Below are 21,761 nucleotides of genomic sequence, written 5' to 3'. Positions count from 1 at the left end.
TCATGTATCAGTATTCCTTTTTATGGCTGAATAATGTTCTATCATATGTATATACCACAATTTGTTTCTCCATTTATCTGTTGATGAAAATTTGGTTTGTTTTCAATTTGGGGCTATTATGAATAATGCTGTGTGAACATTTGTGTATAAGGTTTTGTGTAACATATGTTTTTTTAATTTCTCTTGGCTATATACCTGGAAGTAGAAGTGCTGAGTCTGTTGTAACTCTAAATTTAACTTTTTGAAGCACTTCCAGAGCATTTTCCAAAGTGGCTGTACCATCTTACATTCCTATCAGCAGTGTTTGAGGGTTCTGATTTCTCCACATCCTAGTCAACAGTATCTGTTTTTGATTATAGCCATTCTAGTGGGTGTGAACTGGTATCTCATTGTGTTTTGCCTTAAAAAAAAAAAAATCGAAGCCATCTGTATTCATAGTTTAAAAAGACAAAGCTTAAAGTGTAAATGGCCCATCCCTCTCCACTCCTATTTCTATGAGGCAAATACTTTAAATTCTTTTACTGGTTTCTTCTGATTTTATCTTCTATTTCTGGTAGTATGCTTATACTGTTGTCTTTTAAAAAAATCTGTTTTAGGTATTATCTCTTGAATTCCAACAATGGAAGATGAGCATTTAATTCTCTTATCTTCCCCTATGTGCACACAAATACACACTCACTTTATCTTTCCATTTTCACAGTATGATTATAATCTCTATTTTTGGTTAAATCAATAATTGGCACTTACATTGTTATGACTATGCATTCATAGCCATGTGGTGTACAAAATTTATATTTACTTAACCATACCTTTTCCCCTTAGATTCCAGATGACCTAGAGGAAAAAATTTGCTTTTTTTAAAAATTTCCTCAGTTTTCTACATATTAATTACTACTTCATCCTCAAATTCTACAAGAGCTAAAAACCTTTGTGCATATTCAAACACACTGGATATCTGGATATTCCACTATTGCTCTCTTTTTCCTTTTTTCTTTTTTGTTTCCGGGAGACGTTCCTTCCAGAGCCCGCCATGCTCCTGCTCTACTCTGAACTGACGGGGCACGGGCTTCCTGCATAGCTATTGTCCTGGAACTTTCCTTCATCGTCACTGACTTCTCTCTTAAGTTGCATCACCTGTTTCCTGGATCTCATATCTTCCTGTCTTAGTTTTATCCCAGTTTACAATAGCATATCTTCCAGTAGCTTCATTATTCCTCTATTCCTCCATTACCGTCTTGTTTTTGTTAAATATTTTCTAGTGTACCATTTTAATCGTCTTGTTTCTTTTAGGTGTTTTTTTTTTTTTTGGTTCTTTTCTTAGTGATTGCACTGGTGATTCCAATTAACACCTTAATCTAGTTTAGATTAATACTAACTTAATTTCAATAGCATACAAAATTGTTTGTGGATGCTTTCATGCTACCACGGTAGAGCTGAGTATTTGTAGCAGAGCATGTATGCATATGGCCTGTAAAGCCTAAAACTTTACCATCTGGCCCTTTACAGAAAAAACCTGCTGATCCCGATCCAGCGTCCTGATCTTCCCGATCCCATTTTCTCTCTCCTGCCTCCAAGCATTAAGCAATCTGTTCTCTCTGAACTCTCACTGTGTTTCACCTTTCCTGAAACCTAGAAATTAACTGCAGGTGCTAAGGAACCAAATGAAAGAGCACAAAACTGTATCAGCAAAGTGTGAAAACCTCCTTGGTGCACATCGCTGTACATAAGATGCTCAAAGTTATAATCCATCATGATCTGTGAAATCCAATCCTTCAACATGAAATTACTGAGGATTATTACTACTGATTCAAATTTGAACAGTTCCAAGGCCAGTTTCTCCATCACTTAATCCTATGCCCAAGCAGTGCGTTTCTACATGAGTGTTCTGTGGTGGGCACGGGTGGTTTTACTCTGATCAGTATCCATTTCCCATCCTCTTATGAGAGTTCTTTGATTTTTATTTGACACTGGGGATGGGGGCATGATGTGAGGCACAGTGTGAGTAGGGTGCTGCCAGGGACCACCACCTGGAGGGCACCTGTCTGAGCTCAAAGCCCACCAAAAGGCAAGCAGAGCTGACAGAGAGAGCGTGAGCAAGTGAGTCTTCATGACACGGTTTAGCTTCTGCATTCTGCCGTACCTTCGAACCTTCCACTTATGTGCACCAAATAAATCCCTTGTTCTGTGTAAGCCGTTTGAGTTGTGTTCCTGGTGCTTATGAGCAAAAGGAGTCGTGACTGACACAGACTTTGAAAGCAGAGGCTGAGCCACTTCTGGGCAGTCACAGAGGTCCAATAGCTTCATGAGGACCCTTCGTTTTATTTTTAGCAAAAGAAGAACAAACTCTTCTGCTTTAGTTCAGGACCTGGAATAGTTTTAGTCTAATGCAGGATTGACTTCAGAACTAATAAGGAATCTCTCAAATTCAGGTTACTGTCCTTGACAAAACAGAAAAACTAATGGTTTCAGAAATAAATAAATATGATGAGAATAACATCGCCAAGTATAATTTATCAAATTCCTGATAAAACACATTTTAAAAGGCAATCAGGGGCTTCCCTGGTGGTGCAGTGGTTAAGAATCTGCCTGCCAATGCAGGAACACATGTTCGAGCCCTGGGCCGGGAAGATCCCATATGCCATGGAGCAACTAAACCTGTGTGCCACAACTACTGAAGCCCATGCGCCTAGAGCGCGTGCTTCACAACAAGAGAAGCCACCGCAGCAAGAAGCCCACGCACTGCAACGAAGAGTAGCCCCCCGCTCGCCTCAACTAGGGTAAGCCTGCATGCAGCAATGGAGACCCAACGCAGCCAAAATAAATAAGTAAGTAACTTAAAAAAAAAAAGACACACACACACACACACACACACAAAGGCAATCAGGATGTAATTTCATGTAATAAAGCATTCCTTGCACTTATCTATTTCAATGCATATTCTTAACTAAAACTTCATCAGATGCCCTTAGGCTTCTTTTTTTGATAAATGACCCACATTTTAAAGTCTTTTCTAAGCAAAGAAATAAACATATTTTATAAATAATAATATGTCAGTTTCTTATAGGTAAAAACTCTAAAATTTTTATTCTTCCTCAACTCTAATTTCTTGTCCTTGATGTTTACTTACTTTTCTAGTCTAGGCCATAAGCAAATAATTTTTACTTCCCCAGCTTTAGAGGAACCCTGAGCCTTTTTCTAACTTGTTTCCTTTTCATCCCTGCTCTGTAGCCGTGACTTGTCCACTTAACCTGCTTGTCCTTAACATAGCACCTCACACAAGTGTCTTAGTTTTGAACCTCCAGCTCTGCTACTTCCTTACATTAGGATCTAGAGCAAGTTTCTAAATCTGTAAAATGAGGATAATAATAGTACCTGCCTCATATGGTTGTTGTAAAGATTAAATGAGAGGTATGTGAAAGAGACACAGTAAGCACGTAGTAATGCTATTATTACTACAATATAATAACCAGTGGTCCTTGTGATTTCATTCCACACAAGAGGCTTGTAAGACCCAGCGATGTGTTTATTGTTTAAAATCTAGGCCCCATGAGGGCAGAGACTTTGTCTTGTTCATCACTATATATATGCACCTAATATATGACTGGCATATAATAGGTATTTAATAAATATTTAATGAATGAATGAATATAGGTAATATGGATATAATTTTACTGATATTCCAATTTTATGGATGAGAAAACTGACTCAGAGAGGTTAAGTGACTTGTATAAAGTCCTACAGTGGGTTAGAAAAGGTTAAGATACAGTTCTCCTGCCTGATTGTCCGCTTCCCCCATATTACCTCTAAGGGCCTCTACCGCATGATCCAAAAATTCAGGTACAGTATCTTAGTTACTAAATGACGATTTTCAAGGGACAAAAAGGATTCTGAAATTGAAAAACCTACCGTAGTATCCACAGCCTTGACGTTCTCTGTGGGAATGTGCTTTGGGACAGGTTCTTTCTGTGACATCATCACACATCCTTCAGCACCTAAGGTGATGATTACAACCTGGCAGCCCCTTTCCATGAGCACCAACGCAGCCTTCCCAGCATCCGAGGGGCTACTGACCTCAAGGCTGGTCAGAATCTCAGCCTGAAATACATACAAAAAGAAAAGAAACTGTGGTGAGAATAAGTAACTGGGTCTGCTTCTAGATTAGATCTGTTTTTCTAGGCGATGTCTCCCTTCTTTTTCATAACAACCAATGCAGTGGGGAACTTTGGTAGATACTGGCTCAGGAAAATAAATAAAATAAAACAATAATAACAATGACAACAAAAAAGCTATAAAAGACATTCTTGGGACAACTGGGGAAATTTGAATGTGGCCTGAATATCAGATGACAGTATAGAATTACTGATAATTTTCCTAGGTGTGATAATGGTATTGTGGTTCCTCTTAGGAGATGCAAGCTGAAGTATTTAGGGGTGAGGGATCATGCCTAGAACTTTCAAATAATTCAACCAAAACAAAAATAAATACACACAGGGGAGAGGGGAAGCCAGTGCAGCAAAATGTTAACAACTTTTTTGGTGGAGAGGATATGAGTATTCACTGTATTGCCCATTCAGCTTTTCCTTATTTGTGATGATTTTCATAGTAAAGAGTAAGGAGGAACAAAGAGAGTTTTACAAAAGAAATAAGGGAAGTGAGGAGGGAGGAAAAGAAGAAAGGAAGGGGCCACTGCCAATGATTTTTGGTATAAATCATACCCATAAATTTCACACTTAAATTCTTTTAGGCTTCTCTTGGGCCATAATGCCTTTTGCATATTACTAGTTTGCAGACCACTCATTTCTTTTGTTTTGCTTGAGCAAATGGAAGCAGAGTAGGAGAGGCTCTGATATACAGCAGAAAAAGCAATGTGCTGATGTTCAGAGACCTCCACTACTCACTAACTCTGGAAACTTCCCCAAGTCACATAAAGTCTGTAAAATGTAGGGCTTGGACAGGATCAGTAGTTTCCTCCTAGAATATAAAAAATCCTCTGGATGAAGTAGGGGTGAGGGGCTGCAGCCCTGCTTCCTCATCCCCCAGGTACCCGCCCAGCATCTCCAGGGAACCTTTATGGTTCTGGGATTGGCAGCTGAAAATTCACTGGACTAGATGCATTATATGATACTTTTTGACTTAGAAAGCTTATAACCAAATTTTGTCTTTTCTCTAATACAGTTTAATCACATACTGTCTCTTCCTAAGAATGGGTATATCCCTTCCTGTGCTTGCTCTGAATGTGCCCAGACTAACCCTTCTTGGTGCCTGTAAGTCATCCCACAGTGTCTGCTCATTCTTGGTGTCAGTCTTCCCAGGAGCATGTGTTTCGTTAACTTGACCATGTATCCCCCAGCCCCGCCCTTACCATCTTTTCCATAGACCCTCTCTTTCAGTCTGTGTGGGTTATACTGTGAGGCCACTTTCTTTTTTCTTTTTATAAGTATTGCATTGATCTTCATTACTGGGATATTTGTGTTGAGTTGGATAGTTTATTTTCAGAAATATCAATTTCTTCTGGTTTTTAAAAACGTTTTAAACAGCTATTCTTTAATGAAAAATCTTGAACATGAAAAATAATGCACAAACACTCATGTACCTACCACCCACCTTTAATACATTTTACTTTATTAAATTTTACTTTATTTGCTTCCAGTAGTTTTCTTTAAAGAAGTTAAATGATATCTTCCATATATATTATTTAGCATTGTACTTTTCACCTTAACATTTTAAAATTTGTGTTGATATATGTAGCTTTCTAAAAAAACTGCACTGTATTCCATACTGCAGATATATGCTACAGTTTAAACAAAATCTGTTTTCTTTTTCATGGACACTTTGGTTTTTTCCATTTTCCCCTTTTACAAGCATGTAATCCTTTTTCCTCTGGCTATGTAAAAATATTTTTATCTTTATTAAACCCCTTGATTTTATGCAGTTCCACTAAAATGTATGTTAGCAGAAAGTTATATTTATTTATCTTATGCGGTACTTTTAACACACTTCTGATCTTTTGAGAGCTCATGCCTTTTCTCAGTTCTAGAAAACTCCTTGCAGTTTTCCCTCTAACATAGCTTCTCTTCAGTTCCCTCCGTTCTCTTCTTCCTTCATTCCAATTTGACACATGTTGAAGCCTCTCAGGCTGCTAACTTCCTCTTTAACAGTTAAAACTATTTTTCTTTCCATGCTATTTTCTAGGTGAATTGAGTTTTCTACCTCCAGGTGAATTGATCAAGATTCTCTTTCAGTTCATGTCTGATGTTTATCTTTCTAATGAGTGCTTTAACAATTTTTCAATGACTTTTTCATTTTCAGGATTTCTAATTGGTTGGTTTTCGTATTCACAGACTGTTTTTCTGTTTTTCTTTCACAATTTCTTCTCCTTTTTTAAAGAATGAGAATCTTAATCATACTTATTTTAAAGTCTTTTTGCATTGTTTTATTATTTGAATTTCATCTTGGGCAAATTTCTCTTCAGATTGTTGATTTTGCTGGATCTCTAGCAGCAGTACATTTCTTCATCTGCAGGCTCACTCTGCTCGCAGTGAGTTGGAGAGTCTGCACATTTCACTCCAATCAGGTTTATCCCTGCCTTTCTAGTGGTTTTACAGCTGCATCCACTAGGTCCCCAAGGGTCTCTAAACCAGAGCCAGGTGTTAGGTCGGCAACAGAGAGTTCCTGTTCTGGGGGGTACTGGTACTAACTGCCAATCCAGTCACTAAGTTGGCTTGGTTTTCTTCCTGATCAGAGGCAGGCTCTCTGTCCTCCTGTCTCTGCAGGTTGGGAGCTTTCTATATGTTATAGCCTCAAGCAGCAGGCATAGCAGCTTCTTCCACTCTTTTTCCTTAGCAGGGAAGCCTTAGCCCAGCATCTCTGGTTTCTAGCCTGGGCACTGCTCCAGTCTCCTATGAGTGGCACACTTGCAGTGCCCATTACCCATGGGAGGCAAACTTCCACACACCTATGCCAGCTTCTGGGACTGGAGTACAGCACACCCAAGGCTGGATCTCTGTGATTCTGTTCCATTTCTGATCTGTGGAGTTATTTATCTTGTTTTTGAGCTTGTGAGTATATTTTCATTGTCTCTTTTAGTATTTATATATCAATGGTTTGTGTGTGGCACGGAGGGAATATCTTAAAGCATGAATTTACATTGTTATCATGATTAGAAGTCATCTATGAGAATGTTAAGCTTTAAAATTTTTTCTTTTTTCTATTACGTTTTTTAAAATTAATTTTTATTGGAGTATAGTTGATTCACAATGCTGTGTTAGTTTCTGCTGTACAGCAAAGTGAATCAGCCACACATATACATATATCCACTATGTTTTAGATTCTATTCCCATATAGGTCATCACAGAGTATTGAGTAGAGTTCCCTTTGAGATCAATTTCCTTAAAGACCAGAGTTCATTCATTTATTCATTCATTCAATAAGCATTTACTAGGTGCCAACTCTGTGCAGAGTACAATATAACAGATGATAATTTCTAAAGATAACTATCAATATATATCACATCATACATGCTCTTTTCACACTGTGACAGTGACAACCTTCTATTGAGAGGTGGGGTACCAGGGTGGACTTTCCTACGTCAATCAATAGAGTGGGCCAGAAGAGATGCTGTGTGACTTGCAAAGCTAAGTCATAAAAGCCAGCATGTCTTCTGCCAGGCTCTTGCGCTCTCTCTCCCTCACCCCTTCTCAGGAGACTGTATCTTGTTGGAACCTCGCTTCCATATGGTGAGGAAGCCCAGGCCACAAGCAGAAGCCATGTGTAAGTGTTCTGGCCAATGGCCAGCATCAACTAGCAGGCATGTGAGTGAAAGAAGGTTCAGATGATTCCAGTCTTTGAGTCTTCCAGATGAGACCCCAGATATCGTAGAGGAGAAACAAGCCATACTGTGTCCTGTCTCAATTCCTGATGCACAGATACCATGACAGACAATAAATAATTCCTGTTGTTGTAAGCTACTAGATTTGGGGGTAATTTATTATACAGCAATAGATAGCCATTGGGATACAACAGTGAATAAGAGATGTCTGTTCTTTCCCAGGAGAAGACAGAGGTATTGAACAAGCAGTCCAAGCTGTGATGAGTGTTTTGAAGAATCATTAGAGATGCTCTGTAAGTATCTAGCAGGGAAATCTAAGCCAGTTTGGCATGGAGGGTAATCTAACTTCTTATTGTGAAATGGTCACTCTCTCCAGCAATTCCTGTTTCCTAGCACAATGCCTGGCCATGGTGGTTGCTCAAAAATATTGCATAACCTATTGTGGCTTCTTAAAATTAGCTTCCTTGTTGCAGTCTTCTTTCTTATTTCCTTTATGTTCTGAGAGATGAAGTTAATAAAAAGGCAGGTCAGGAAATCCTAGAAACCTTCATTCAGCCTTTGCACCAAATGAAAAACTAATAGTTCGTTAATTATAAACTTTCTCTGTATGTTGCATTCTATAATATGTCTTGCCTCCCGGTGTTGGAGGAGAGTGCTGGTCTAATACTGTTTGGCCTATAAGAGGGAAAATATTGAAATTTTCTTCCTAAAATGCTTTAGAATGGCACAATATGAATATATTGATAGAGATTTTATGCAGATATATACATTATGACCCTGAGGTGGACTGAGGGTCAGTCCGGTGCTCCCCTAACAGAGTGGCCACCAGGGCTTCCCATGCATCAATGGAGAACCTCTGTCTGTCCACCAGTGTAATCACAGGGTCTTCACAACAGAATGCAAATACTCCAGTGTTGTACATTAGTTAGCACTGCTTGATAAAACATAGGACTCTCAGTTATACTTGACTTTCAGATAAACAACAAATAATTTTATGGTATGTTTAGTATATTATTCCTTATTTACCTGAAATTCAAGTTTAACTGGGCATCCTGTATTTTTGTTTGCTATCTCTGGCAACTCTAATACTAACAGTAATTAGTCCATACAATATGGAATGATTAAAAAAGAAAACAGAAACTAATAGTATGAGGGCAGGGTGGGGACTAAAATTAGCTGAGGTTTGATAAATGCCCAATTATGGGTATGACTCAGGGAATCCTTTTTCTTCTAGGACTCACTAGTTTCCTTTTTTCTACATCCCAGTCATCCAAAAAAATCTGTTTTCATTATGCCCAAGAATTCACATGCAGTCAAGTTGATGAGGTAAGTCCTGATTCTTTGCTTTATCCACGTACATGAAAGTCTTTTGGTTTCTCAAGGAATGAGCAAAACCTTCCATCCTTACCTCACTTTCATTGCAGCAGAACACATCTGAGAGAGTGTAGAACTGGGGGTCTAGGTCAGCAATGGCAGGCGCTGGGTTGAACAGTGTTTTTACTACAAAGGAGTGAAAAAGGGGTTCAGTGGTTATCGTTTTTAACATGGTGCATTTATGGACATTGAGTAAGGGAAATCCCCAAGTACAACCATTTTCTCCATTAGATTAAAAATCAGGGCTTCCCTGGTGGCGCAGTGGTTGAGAGTCCACCTGCCGATGCAGGGGACACGGGTTCGTGCCCCGGTCCGGGAAGATCCCACATGCCGCTGAGCCTGAGCGTCCAGAGCCTGTGCTCCACAACGAGAGAGGCCACAACACTGAGAGGCCCGTGTACGGCAAAAAAAAAAAAAAAAAAATCAACTTAGTTACAGATGTAGAAAAGTCTGGATCCTCAATCTCTGTGATAGCCTAGTAGCAATTCCTTGTTATGTCCATTTGCTCTACTTTTTACTTTACAACATTTCAGCTTCAAGGGCAAGCATCAATATTTACAACTAAGGTGATTACAAAGTTATGGCAAAGGACAACAAGAACATTAAAGAAAAATTTGAATGTTGTGGCATGAAAGGACATGTATAAATGTGAACATGCAGGCTGGTGAACATTTTTGTGGGTTACTGTGAGTGCTTAGATGCAAGGCTAGTTCATAAATCCATTTTCCAGGAAAGTGAAAAAGAGATGATAGAAAGGAAACAATGAAGAGCTTAAAAATTTCCTGGTAAGAATGGTAAGTAGGAAGTTCATGTACATATCCACGTTTTGAACACCTATGTATGTCTTCCAAATATGTTGCACTTACTCATGCAAACATACACATTCACACAAAAGCTTATAGTCTTGGCTTCTGTGGGCAATCTGGGAACGTAAAGGAAAGGTTGATAAAGGAGGAGAAATTCAATCAGAGGCTAAGAGCTAGCTCAGACTACAAGAGGAGGATGGATGGGGACAGCAGAAAGAGGAAAAATAAGAATGTCACGGCCATTACAGTGTTAGAAGAAGTACATTTTTCAGAGGAGGAAAGTGAACCTCAGAGAGATGAGGTCAGTCTAAGGTCTTAACACTGGGAGATGGTTAAGCTGGGTCCCTACCCAGGGTCCTCCAGCTTGAAGTCCAGGGTTTGGTCGTTTCTAAAGTGGTTGCCTCTCTAGGCCAGGACTTTGTCCATAGCAACACAAGCCCCCATGGCAATTCACAATATTTAAAAACAGCCTTTGTTCTGGAACTTTGTAAATTGTTTTTTTAAGTATTTAGAACTTATATTCATAGGAAGCTCTCCCTATGTCAAAACACTTATCCACCAGAGTACCCAACTAGATTGGTTGGTCTTCTTTCTTCTACCCAGGTCCACTGACTTATGTGTGTTTAGTAACCTTAATTTACTATAGACTCATAGAGTAAAACTCTCTAGCTGCAGTCCCCAGAGACTCTTCTAGAACAGTGGTTCACCAACTTGGCTGCATATCAGCCTCACTAGGATAGCTTATTAAGATGCCTGACTTCTGGGCTCCACCTCAAACCCACTGAATCAGAATCTCTGGGGGTAAGGTCAGTGAGCATGCACATTGACAAGTTCTCCACGTGGCTCTTCCCTGGCTAGTTTGGTGCTGATGCATTCCACATTCCTAGGGAGATGTGTATCAGCATGTGACTAGTGGAAGCTGTCCACTACTTCTGCCTGGGGAGGCTAGCTAATCTACTGCTGCACCTTCTTTGGTCTTACTTAACATTTTGGTTCAGTCAGTGGGTCTCGTCCAGTGGTTTATAGGCTAACACTATTCCCATATTTTCATTATTTTAGAATCCAGAATGTCCACCCACAGAAATTCTATGGTATATTTTTGGCTGCTCATATTTTTGCACAGGGTTATTGTGAGGCTTAAATTAGAACATGGATGTAAGAGCCCTGTGTAAACTATGAAGTGTTGTACAAAAATAAAGGATTATTACTGTTATTATATTGTCCTTTACCCATAGCCCAACACCCCCGCCTGTCCACCCATCTCTCCTGCCTTCTGATGGAGTTTTTAGCCTGGCAAAAATCTCTCTCATTGGTTTTCCCGCTCCTGCAAGGTCTCAGAGATGTCAATTATGCATAAAAGCCATCATTGCCCAGCATTCTAAGACACCCATTTACTTTTTAGGTTTTCAAAATAAATATGTTGTTCCCTATTTTCCTCAAGCATTAAATTGAAACACCATTGCTCACCTAATCTGATCCTCAAAGCTGCACTCAGCAGCTCTGAGCACAAGTTAGAGCAAGCTATCAGTATGCAACAATAGGGTAGAGCCATTCTTCTTATAAAAGTTCCATTTTATCCTAAAAGATCCTTGATCCAGCAATTCCTTTTCTAACCCTGTCCTACAGACATACACAGGCCTGCAAAGATGAAGTACAGTGATGCTCATTCAGCTCTGCTTGTAACAGAAAAAAAACCAAAAGAAACCTAAGTATCTATCAGAGTTGATGAAAAGTTATGACACATACATCCAATGGAATGCCCTGCTGCTGTTCAAAAGAATGAAGCAGATCTCTGTTTTGCCACATAAAGACTTGTATAATTTATTTATAAGTGAAAAAGGCAGTTTTATAATAAAGTCTATGGTAGGATCTCCCTCACTTTGAACAAAACAAATAAAACATAACTATATGTGTATTTATACACTTACATAGAAGAGAAAAGTCTGAGAGGTTACTCACTAAACTAATAAGTGCGTAGTTACAAAAGGCTGAGAATAAATCTGACCACAGATTAACTGCTATACATCATGCAAAGACATAATTCTTAAAATATATATAATATCTCACATCAAAAAACGAGTACATGGGCTTCCCTGGTGGCACAGTGGTTAAGAATCTGCCTGCCAATGCAGGGGACACGGGTTCAATCCCTGGTCCGGGAAGATCTCACATGCCACGGAGCAACTAAGCCTGTGTGCCACAACTACTGAAGCTCGCATGCTTAGAGCCTGTGCTCCGCAACAAGAGAAGCCACCGCAATGTGAAGCCTGTGCACCGCAACAAAGAGTAGCCCCCGTTCGCTGCAACTAGAGAAAGCTGGCGTGCGGCAACAAAGACCCAACGCAGCCAAAAATTAATAAATAAATTCATTAATTAAAAAAAAAGAATTGCTAGTGTATAGATACATAACAGATTAAAAAAAAGAAAAAATGAGTACACTGTGAGTGAAATGATGTAATGGAAAAAATGAGTACACTGTGAGTGAAATGATGTAATGTCTGGGTTTTGCTTCAAAATAATCCAAGGTTGCAATGGGGGATGGGAGTAATAAGTTGGGGTATAGATGAAACAAGATTGGCCAAGTGTTGATAATTGTTGAAGCTAAATGAGAGTATATATGAGTTTACCATACTTGAAATTTTTCACAATAAAAACAAATTAAAAAAAAATTTTATTTATTTATTTTTGGCTGTGCTGGGTCTTAGTTGCTGCACATGGGCTTTCTCTAGTTGTGGCAAGCAGGGGCTACTCCTCATTGTGGTGCACAGGCTTCTCATTGCAGTGGCTTCTCTTGTTGAGGAGCATGGGCTCTTGGTGCGTGGGCTTCAGTAGTTGTGGCACGTGGGCTCAGTAGTTGTGGCTCGCTGGCTCTAGAGCGCAGGCTCAGTAGTTGTGGCACATGGGCTTAGTTGCTCCATAGCATGTGGGATCTTCCCGGACCAGGGCTCGAACCCGTATCCCCTGCATTGGCAGGAGGATTCTTAACCACTGCATCACCAGGGAAGTCCCAAAAACAAATTTTAAAGAAACAGTGACATTGAATTTTAAGCAACAACTGCTGGATTGAGAAATTCTACAATTTAATTTGCCTGTAAATACTGTATAAAAATCAAGCAAATCTTATTTGCCTGTATCTTACCAAGGGAAAGCATTCTTACCAAAAGAAACTGGATACATAGGCTTAGAGTCTAATAACTAAATTTAGGGGAAAAGTGAAAATACCATAAAGAAAGGAGTCTCTTTGGCTCATGCTACCATAAATAAGCATGAATACTTTACCATGATGAAAAAAAAGTGAAGAACTAGTAGATGTAGTTCATCAAAGAAGAATGCAAATTTGTAATAGTCAAGATGAAAAAAAAAACTGATGTCATCCTGGAACCATGCAAAACTAGAGAACACAGGATGTACCATGGAGTAACTTGGAGTTGCAGAGGTGACTGACAGCACCCAACAGTAATTATTATTCATTACAATGTATGACGGACTAAACTCCCAGTTGTCTTAACAGCATGTCAATAGCTGGTGCAATAATGTCAGTCAGGAACTGGTGAGGCCCAGGGAGGCAATTGTACAGGCGCAAAGACAGGAAAATGAGGTGGAAGCTCTTAATGATGTCACCATGGAGGGCAGGGGGCTGGACAGTTAAGAAGGCCCTAATAACGAGCTCAGAGAAACAGGGGAAGAAAATCACCCTAAGTAAAGAAACCATAGGAAGGTTGGGCTACCCAAAACACTGGCTTGGTAGTCTCCCACTCTAGAGGTTCTTCTCTGTGACTTGACCATCAAAAACACCCAAAGCTTGGGCTATGTGCTGGACCATGTTATTGTGAAAGTCAAGGTGGCCAGCCAAGAAATTCTGTTTGCCAAATGGAAAAGGACTAAAGTGTCATTAAAAGATATTTTGTATCCTACCTAGAGTTTAATCTTGGCGATCTTACAATCTCAATTATTTATAATTGTTCCTGTAATGTCCCATTTGCTTTGAAATGGATATAAAGACCAGAACCAACAGGCATAATTTCATCACAAGCAGCTGTACCACCAGCTCTGCCGTGGGCCTACCTCACACCACTGTGACCTAGAGAGGAGGGGGCTGTAGAGGGCTCCCAAGTCATTTTTGGTGTTGCAGGTGCTGTTTAAAACCAATGCTTTCATTTTGGTAAAGAGAGCGATTTCTGAGAAAGTATATTCAAAGATGAAGGCGGGGGGTCTTTTCCTCTGTATTTTAACAACTGATACATAATCCAGTTATACAATGTGTTTAATTCAAACGTCACTGCTTGTAAGTACACAGATAAGTATATAGATAAGGGAGTTGTGATAATAAACCCATAGATGATGATGAGACATGGATTTTACCATCTTCCTTGTAGATGGAATAATGCTGATTGGCACATATGCAGCCTTGTGGGGTAATGGACAGGACACTCAGCACTCAACAGGTCTTTATGCTCTGCCGGGCCTGCTCTGTGATCAGCCCATTCTCACATTGTGACACTGAGGAACTGTGAGGGCTCTCAGTCCAATTCCCTTGTTTCACAGAATAAAATGAGGCTCAGTGCAAGGAACTGACTTACTTGCATGAGGACCCCTATTTGGTAAGTGATTGATCCTGAATTCAAAGCCGTACTTCATGACTCCCAAATCAGTGCTCCTTTCATTATACCACTCTTCTCTCAGGTGAGAATGAAGATGCATTAAATTCAAACACACACACACACACACACACACCACTCATAGTATAAAATCTAAGCTGTGTCTGACTGGTAACTACCAAATGGGGACCAGTTGAGTTCTAGACAGAGGCTCCTGTGTGCATGGGCATTTGCAGATAGGGGACACATTGCTGAGAACACTCTAGGGTCTTGTCTCTGTGACTGGAGCAGTAATAACACTCAAAGCTTAGGCTACATGTTGGGCATTGTTACAATTCATGGATTTCACTTTTCTAGAGACACTCTTCATAAAGGCTCAGTTCCTTGATATCAATGGGATGTGGCAGTTTCTTTACTTAAAATGTGCTCTAGGATACAGAACTTGGGTCTTGGAGTCTGGAATCCTGGTTTCTACAGTGACCTTGGTTGAGCTAATTACTTAACCTCTCCGAGTCTGTCTTCTCCCCTTCAATCTGGGAGAAGAATGCCTGCCATATTTTTGTCATAAGGTTTTTCTGAGGATCAAATATATATGAAAGTGCTTTATAAACTGTAAAGTACATATAAGTGCAGGAATTACTACTTCCAATATTACTATATAAGAAAGATCATGCAGAATCACTACTTAGGCATGCTGGCTCTCAGTAACAATGTGAAGTAGGCTAGGTAATCTTTGGCCCTCCATCACCTACCCCCACCCATTCCTGATGCCCCAGATCCTCCAGCTCCTCGACTAGAAGAACTGCCTGGCAGGTGATGGAGGAGGCATTGCTGGACACCCCCACACACACAAATGACAGCCCGAGTCAGGCTGCCTGTCCCTCCGGGTAACTCTAGCCTCACCTGTGAGAGGTTAGCTCCTCAACTGTGGTTCCTGTACCTTTCTCTCTGCCACAAGATGGGTAGGTGACAGGCCATTAGACTAGGACAGAGGGAACAGTCATCTCTGAGAAGCAAGGGACAGTAGGAAAAAAAGAAGTTCCATGAGAATATACTTTGACCTGTACAAGGAAAGACAGGAGCATGAATGAAGTGGCACGGTGTACTCACATCACCTGATTACGATGAGTGCAGTCATTGCAGAGAATGCTCACCATAAGCCTTAGACTTTATCTGTGACACCCTGAGAAAATGTAACCAAATGGGTTTTGGCTTAAAATTCTTTCTGACAGCTTCGAGTCCATTAAAAATACATTAAATGTCAGTGAGAATTTGCCACAGCATGTTGTTTTGCCAAGAGGAAATTTGTTAAATCAGGACATACATTTTAAAATTCTCCACAAAATCATTTCAGTAACTTATTTTCCATTTATTGCTATGTAGAACACTATACACTTTGAGAGAATCACTTATATAAACACACAGATACATACACACACTTACTGTTCTTTTTCTTCTTCTTTTTTTTGGTTTTGTATCTTGATGAGAAAGTTTTATCTGGAAAAGTCAATGTGGTTCTCTCCCTATTTCCTTCTTAGTATAATTCACAGAACTATGGCCACAATATCAAGGAGAAGCCACTGTCTTAGAGTGGCTACTTTTTATTTTGATTTTTTTGACCAAAGAGTGCTGAGATCAGGATATTATCCTAATTTTAATTTAAAGAGAGACGTGAAAGAGAAAAGAAAATTGGTGTTTACTGAGAAGTACTACACCATTCTTGGCATCATATTTTATTTCATTCTTAGACCAATTCTGAGGGGAGTATTTCTGTATGCATTTAACAGACAAGGCTCAGAAAAATCAGATAATTCTGCTAAGACCACAAAGCTAACAAGGAACAGAAATGGGATTCTAACTCAGAAGACACTTTCCCCACTAGTCGGTGGTAAAAAAGAAGCAAACAGAAAGAAACTATCTGGAGTTTTAAAAAGTTGGTTATGTGCTGGGGTTGAGAGAAGGGGAGTGGGTGGGAGAACAGATGAATCAAGATTAGCCACGAGTCGATGACTGTTGAAGCTGGGTGATGGGTTTCCTTATACAATTCTGCCTGCTTTTGTGTGTTTGAAAATTTCCAAAGTCAAAGATCGAACAAAACAAAAAGCTGCTTAAAGGACACTGACAACAAAGAAAATATTACATATAAATAATCTTTTGTAGTTTATAGAAAAGACAATAAAGTTTTACAAAAAGGAGAAAGAACAAATCTTCAGTTCGTTGAGATATTTACCCAAATGTACCTGGGCAGTGATTATACATGACCTGCAGCTTAACCTCTGCTTGTCAGAATGGAACTCATTCTACTACTTAGAGTGTATCTTGGACAATGGGCTGCTTCAAAGATTCTAGTTACTACCTGAATTATTTCTGCTAACTAGATTGGAGATTTGTATTTCAAAATATCAGAAATGCTACTCATGTTATTTTGTCACTATTTTTAAGGTTTTCTAACATTATCGAGAACTACAGGAAGACAGTGAATCTCACAGATGGGAGAAAGAATATTTTACTGCAGAAAAAGTATGGCTTTGCTTAACTTGAAAGGTTAACTTTCACTGAGACAGTGATAAAAGCTTTTACAGAAAGAAGGACAAATGTGTAGAATTACCTCCACTGCTGTGGGCTGTTCTCAGGGCTTCCAGAGAAGCTGCTGGAGTTACTTCTAGCTGGCAGATCATTACTTTGGCTCTGCTAATGGCACTGGCTGCTTCCCTCAGGTCTTCAGTATTCAAAAGTAAATTTGCTCCAGCCACTATAACGATGATATTCTGGCCTATAAAGAATTTCTACATGTTTATATTAAAAATCAAGCAAAACCAAGCAACGACATCCTGCAATGTTACAGTCACCCTTAGAAAGTCATTATATATATAAAATGTGTTGTAAGTATTAATTCTAGCATTTCTAAGCCATTCAGGTTAAATTTCGTATTCCTTATGGATCTTCCTTTACATCTCTGTAGGTATCACGTTATTCTGATCATCTTGAGAAAAAATCTAAAACAAAAGATTTCCCTTATCAATATTCTCATATATTTACAAAGAATATTAGCTGATGAATTATATATAACATACTTAAAAATTTTCTCTTATGGGACATGGCTGGTACAATATCTGTGGTAAAGATTCTGAATCCTAAATGACAGAGGTCATAATGATGAGTATAAATAGGAATCAGCTTGCTTAATGCTAAAAACTCATGCTCTTTAACACGCAGTCAGTTCATGTGTGTACCCCAGGGTATTCAGAAAAGTGATTTTGTAAATCAAAACACATTTTATGATATCAAACATGAAAAACTATGAGATAACTTAAGGCAGGGAGAGAGTGATATTTGGCCTATACTGTACTAGATCAAACAGAAGCAGGACTAAGGAATCTTGTATGCCTATCACTTGGACCCACTCTCTACAATCCCACGCAAGTGAGGGAGGCGTGGTGGTGCATTTTCTCTGTCAGGTGAACTCTCAGGAGCTGTGCTGTCCAATACGGTAGTCATGAGCACAAGCCACATGTGGTGACCAAGCACTTGAAATGTGGCTTGTCTAGACTGCAATGTACTTCAATCGTACAATACATGGCAGATTTCAAAGACTAAGTTGTAAGAAAAGAAGGTAAAATATCTCATTAATTTTATTTATTTAAATTTATTAATTAAGTTATTTTTGGTTGCATTGGGTCTTCGTTGCTGCGCGTGGGCTTTCTCTAGTTGCGGCGAGTGGGGGCTACTCTTTGTTGTGGTGTGTGGGCTTCTCATTGCAGTGGCTTCTCTTGCTGTGGAGCACGGGCTTTAGGTGCGCGGGCTTCAGTAGTTGTGGCGCGCAGGCTTTAGTAGTTGTGGCTCGCGGGCTCTAGAGCGCAGGCTCAGTAGTTGTAGCGCACAGGCTTAGTTGCTCTGTGGCATGTGGGATCTTCCTGGACCAGGGCTCGAACCCGTGTCCCCTACATTGGTGGGTGGATTCTTAAGCACTGCACCACCAGGGAAGTCCCTCATTAATTTTAAAGAACATTTTGATTACACGTTGAAAGGACAATATTTTGGATATATTGAGTTAAGTGAATATATTAAGATTAATTTTACCAGTTCCTTTTTACTTTTTAAAATGTGGCTAATGGAAAATGTAAAATTATAGACGTGGCTTGCATTATGTTCTATAGGACAGCCTGACCTAGGGGGATGAGTTGCATCAGTCTTTTCTGTGCTCTAGGCTGCTTGTGCTGATCTTGTATAGACGTGACCTAAAATTACCTCTGACCGCAGAACACATGCTGGCCTATCATCTTACCACAGATGTGTCTGTTGGCCAAGGAGGACTTAATAAAGTGGGGATGGTTCAGCATAAACCCTATCTCAGTACTGGAAAAATTCAAAGTACCCGCACACTGAAAGACAGCATACCTCCTCGCCTTTCTCCTTCAGTGACCTCATTCTCTCTGCTACAGTCAACTGCTGCTCTGTGTTGCTGACTCCTGAATAGACATTTCTGGCCTGGCCTTGGCTGATGAGTGACAAAGCCCAAGACGAAAGCTGTCTGGTGGACACTGCCATATGGCGAGCTTGTTCATGCCTCAAATTAAACTTGTCAAAACTGCTACTCATCCCTTCATTTAAAGATGCTGATTGTTGCCTCTCTGGGTATTTGTGTTAGCTCTTCTACTACAACCTATACTCTCGAGGGCATTACCATACACTATAAACCAGACAGAGTCTACCATAACAGGCACCCCATACACAATATTAAATATCTTTGCACGGAAAATGCAGTATTTTGTTACACAGATAAGAAAGAAACAGAACTCGATATCCCTAGAACACAAAACAGAGGTTTAAGACAGGGAATGAGCTGCTGTTAGCAGCAATAATTACTTAAATGTAGCTTAAAATAATGGACACAGACTATTGTTAGAATGAAACCTTTTGTCTACTGTCTTTAAGTGGAATATATTTTTTGGGGGGTTGTTATTGCAACTTTGAGATCACTAAAGTAGAACTAAAAATACCATAACTTCACGATAAGTGATTTTGTGAAACTGCATTATAAATAAAAGACATATTGTGAGAAATCCTAATTTAAAACAACGCACTCGTGACTTCTCACAATGCAGTAGGTTCTTCTGTCCTAGGTGCTCCATGAAATGCTTGGTCCTTCTGAATGTTAATTCTAATTTTAAAAAATCTTATGTAGGGCTTCCCTGGTGGTGCAGTGGTTGGGAGTCTGCCTGCCAATGCAGGGGACACGGGTTCGTGCCCCGGTCCGGGAGGATCCCGCGTGCCGCGGAGCGGCTGGGCCCGTGAGCCATAGCCGCTGAGCCTGCGCATCCGGAGCCTGTGCTCCATGGCAGGAGAGGCCACAGCAGTGAGAGGCCCGCGTACCGCAAAAAAAGAAAAAGAAAAAGAAAAAAAATCTTATGTAGGTGTTTTTATACTTAAAATAGTTGGCAGCAATTATGAAAAGTTTACCTGAGGGTAAAGGGAAGTTACTGTTTTTTCCCCCCATAAATTTATTTATTTTTGGCTGTGTTGGCTCTTGTTGCTGTGCGCGGGGTTTCTCTAGTTGCAGTGAGTGGGGGCTACTCTTCGTTGTGGTGCATGGGCTTCTCATCGTGGTGGCTTCTCTTGTTGCAGAGCATGGGCTCTAGGTGCGTGGGATTCAGTAGTTGTGGCATGCGGGCTCAGCAGTTGTGGCACACGGGCTTAGTTGCTCAGTGGCATGTGGGATCTTCCCGGACCAGGGAACGAACCTGTGTCCCCTGCATTGGCAGGTGGATTCTTAACCACTGTGCCACCAGTGAAGTCCTGGAAGTTACTGTTTTTAAAAGACAAATGTTTCACCTATTGCAAAGCCTCGTGACAGGCATAGCTGTGTATATAGACTTTTGAGATTTGGTTGCTGTTTAAAGAGCAGACAAAATTGAACACTAACAATAAGTTAGAAGTAATTGGTTGCTGCCATTTGCTCAGTAAATATTCTATAAATATGATTCATCAACGTTCTTTTGCACCTATCTATTTACATTTATTTACTTAGTGTAACTGAAATGACAGATGAATACTTAACTACTTTAGAGAGAAATATCAATTCTGGGTTCACATGAAGGGTAATGGGATGCTACAGAATATAAGTATAATTTTGAGGCAACTATACCACTTCATATGTATTGGGTGGACAATTCTGTATTTGAATGATCAACTAGGGAAGTATAAGTAAAGGGCAACATATATATTTAGATTGGAAAGACCATACATTAAAACTTGGAGTGGTGGTTATGGTAAGAGAGCCATGGGAATAGGGTAAAAATTGATGCTTCTGCTCTAGTTCTGGAAATGATACTCCAGTATGTGAAACACATACCTTCATTACTGACAATTATAGAAGCAGTTCCTGTCGCAGCATCTTTAGTCTGATATGTAAATTCTAAAAGAAAAAGGAAATCACAGTCACGTATGTACAGCCTGGCAAGGATAATCTATTTTAACAATTTCAATGCACCACTAATCCTTGGAAAAACTTTTTAACCTTTAACCATCTGGAATGATAAAAAAGAAGTAAGTAATTAGTGCTAATTTATACCCATCGCATCACCTATACAATGAGGAAAATACAAGTCTTCACACTTAGCTGCGCCTTTTTTCTACATTAGTGGCAACCCAGCAAACCACCCCCGCTTCCAATGCCTTCAGATTATTCACAGTTGTACACATATGCATTTTTCTAGACCACCATATTTCTTTTCTTCAGTGAAAGAAATGACAGACTTGAGATGAAAGACTAAAGGTCAAACTCATAAAATGAGATTGTTTGATTTTCTTCATTTTCATAAGCTTCGCATCTCATCAAGAACTATGGTCTGGCGTGTAAATGGAAATGTTGATCAGGCAGCCTTTGGCAGCAGCAAAGAGCCTTGAACTGGAGCCAAAGACCTGCACTCCAGTCCTGGCTCTGGCTCCAGCTAACTGTGTGCTCTTGGACAAATTCAGAACCAATCTGGCTTTCAGTTTTCTCTTTTGTGAAATGATGGTATCAGCATCAGTGGTTTCTAAGATCATTTCCAGCTATGACATTCAATGACTCTTCTTAAGATATCTTTTGTGAATGCAGCACCTGTTTTCTCTTGTCACCTACTTTTTTTTTTTTTTTGCGGTACGCGGGCCTTT

General features: G+C 39.8%; 1 protein-coding gene across 1 annotated transcript in view; it reads right to left on the bottom strand.

Annotated features, from left to right (window-relative positions):
* The window catches only part of RBKS (ribokinase), a 74,263-nt gene that overhangs the window by 29,111 nt on the left and 23,391 nt on the right, over positions 1–21,761 (bottom strand). Inside the window, exons 4-7 of the mRNA XM_060026899.1 lie at positions 20,959–21,021; positions 17,215–17,379; positions 9,237–9,328; positions 3,907–4,095 (exon numbers count right to left, since the gene is read on the bottom strand). Coding sequence (XP_059882882.1) covers positions 3,907–4,095; positions 9,237–9,328; positions 17,215–17,379; positions 20,959–21,021 — 509 coding nt within the window. The remainder of the gene's footprint in view (positions 1–3,906; positions 4,096–9,236; positions 9,329–17,214; positions 17,380–20,958; positions 21,022–21,761) is intronic.

Source organism: Delphinus delphis, chromosome 12 (assembly GCF_949987515.2).
Source record: "Delphinus delphis chromosome 12, mDelDel1.2, whole genome shotgun sequence".
NCBI lineage: Eukaryota > Metazoa > Chordata > Mammalia > Artiodactyla > Delphinidae > Delphinus > Delphinus delphis.
The sequence above is the reverse complement of the archived record's forward strand: the minus strand, read 5'-3'. Positions and strand labels throughout refer to the sequence as shown.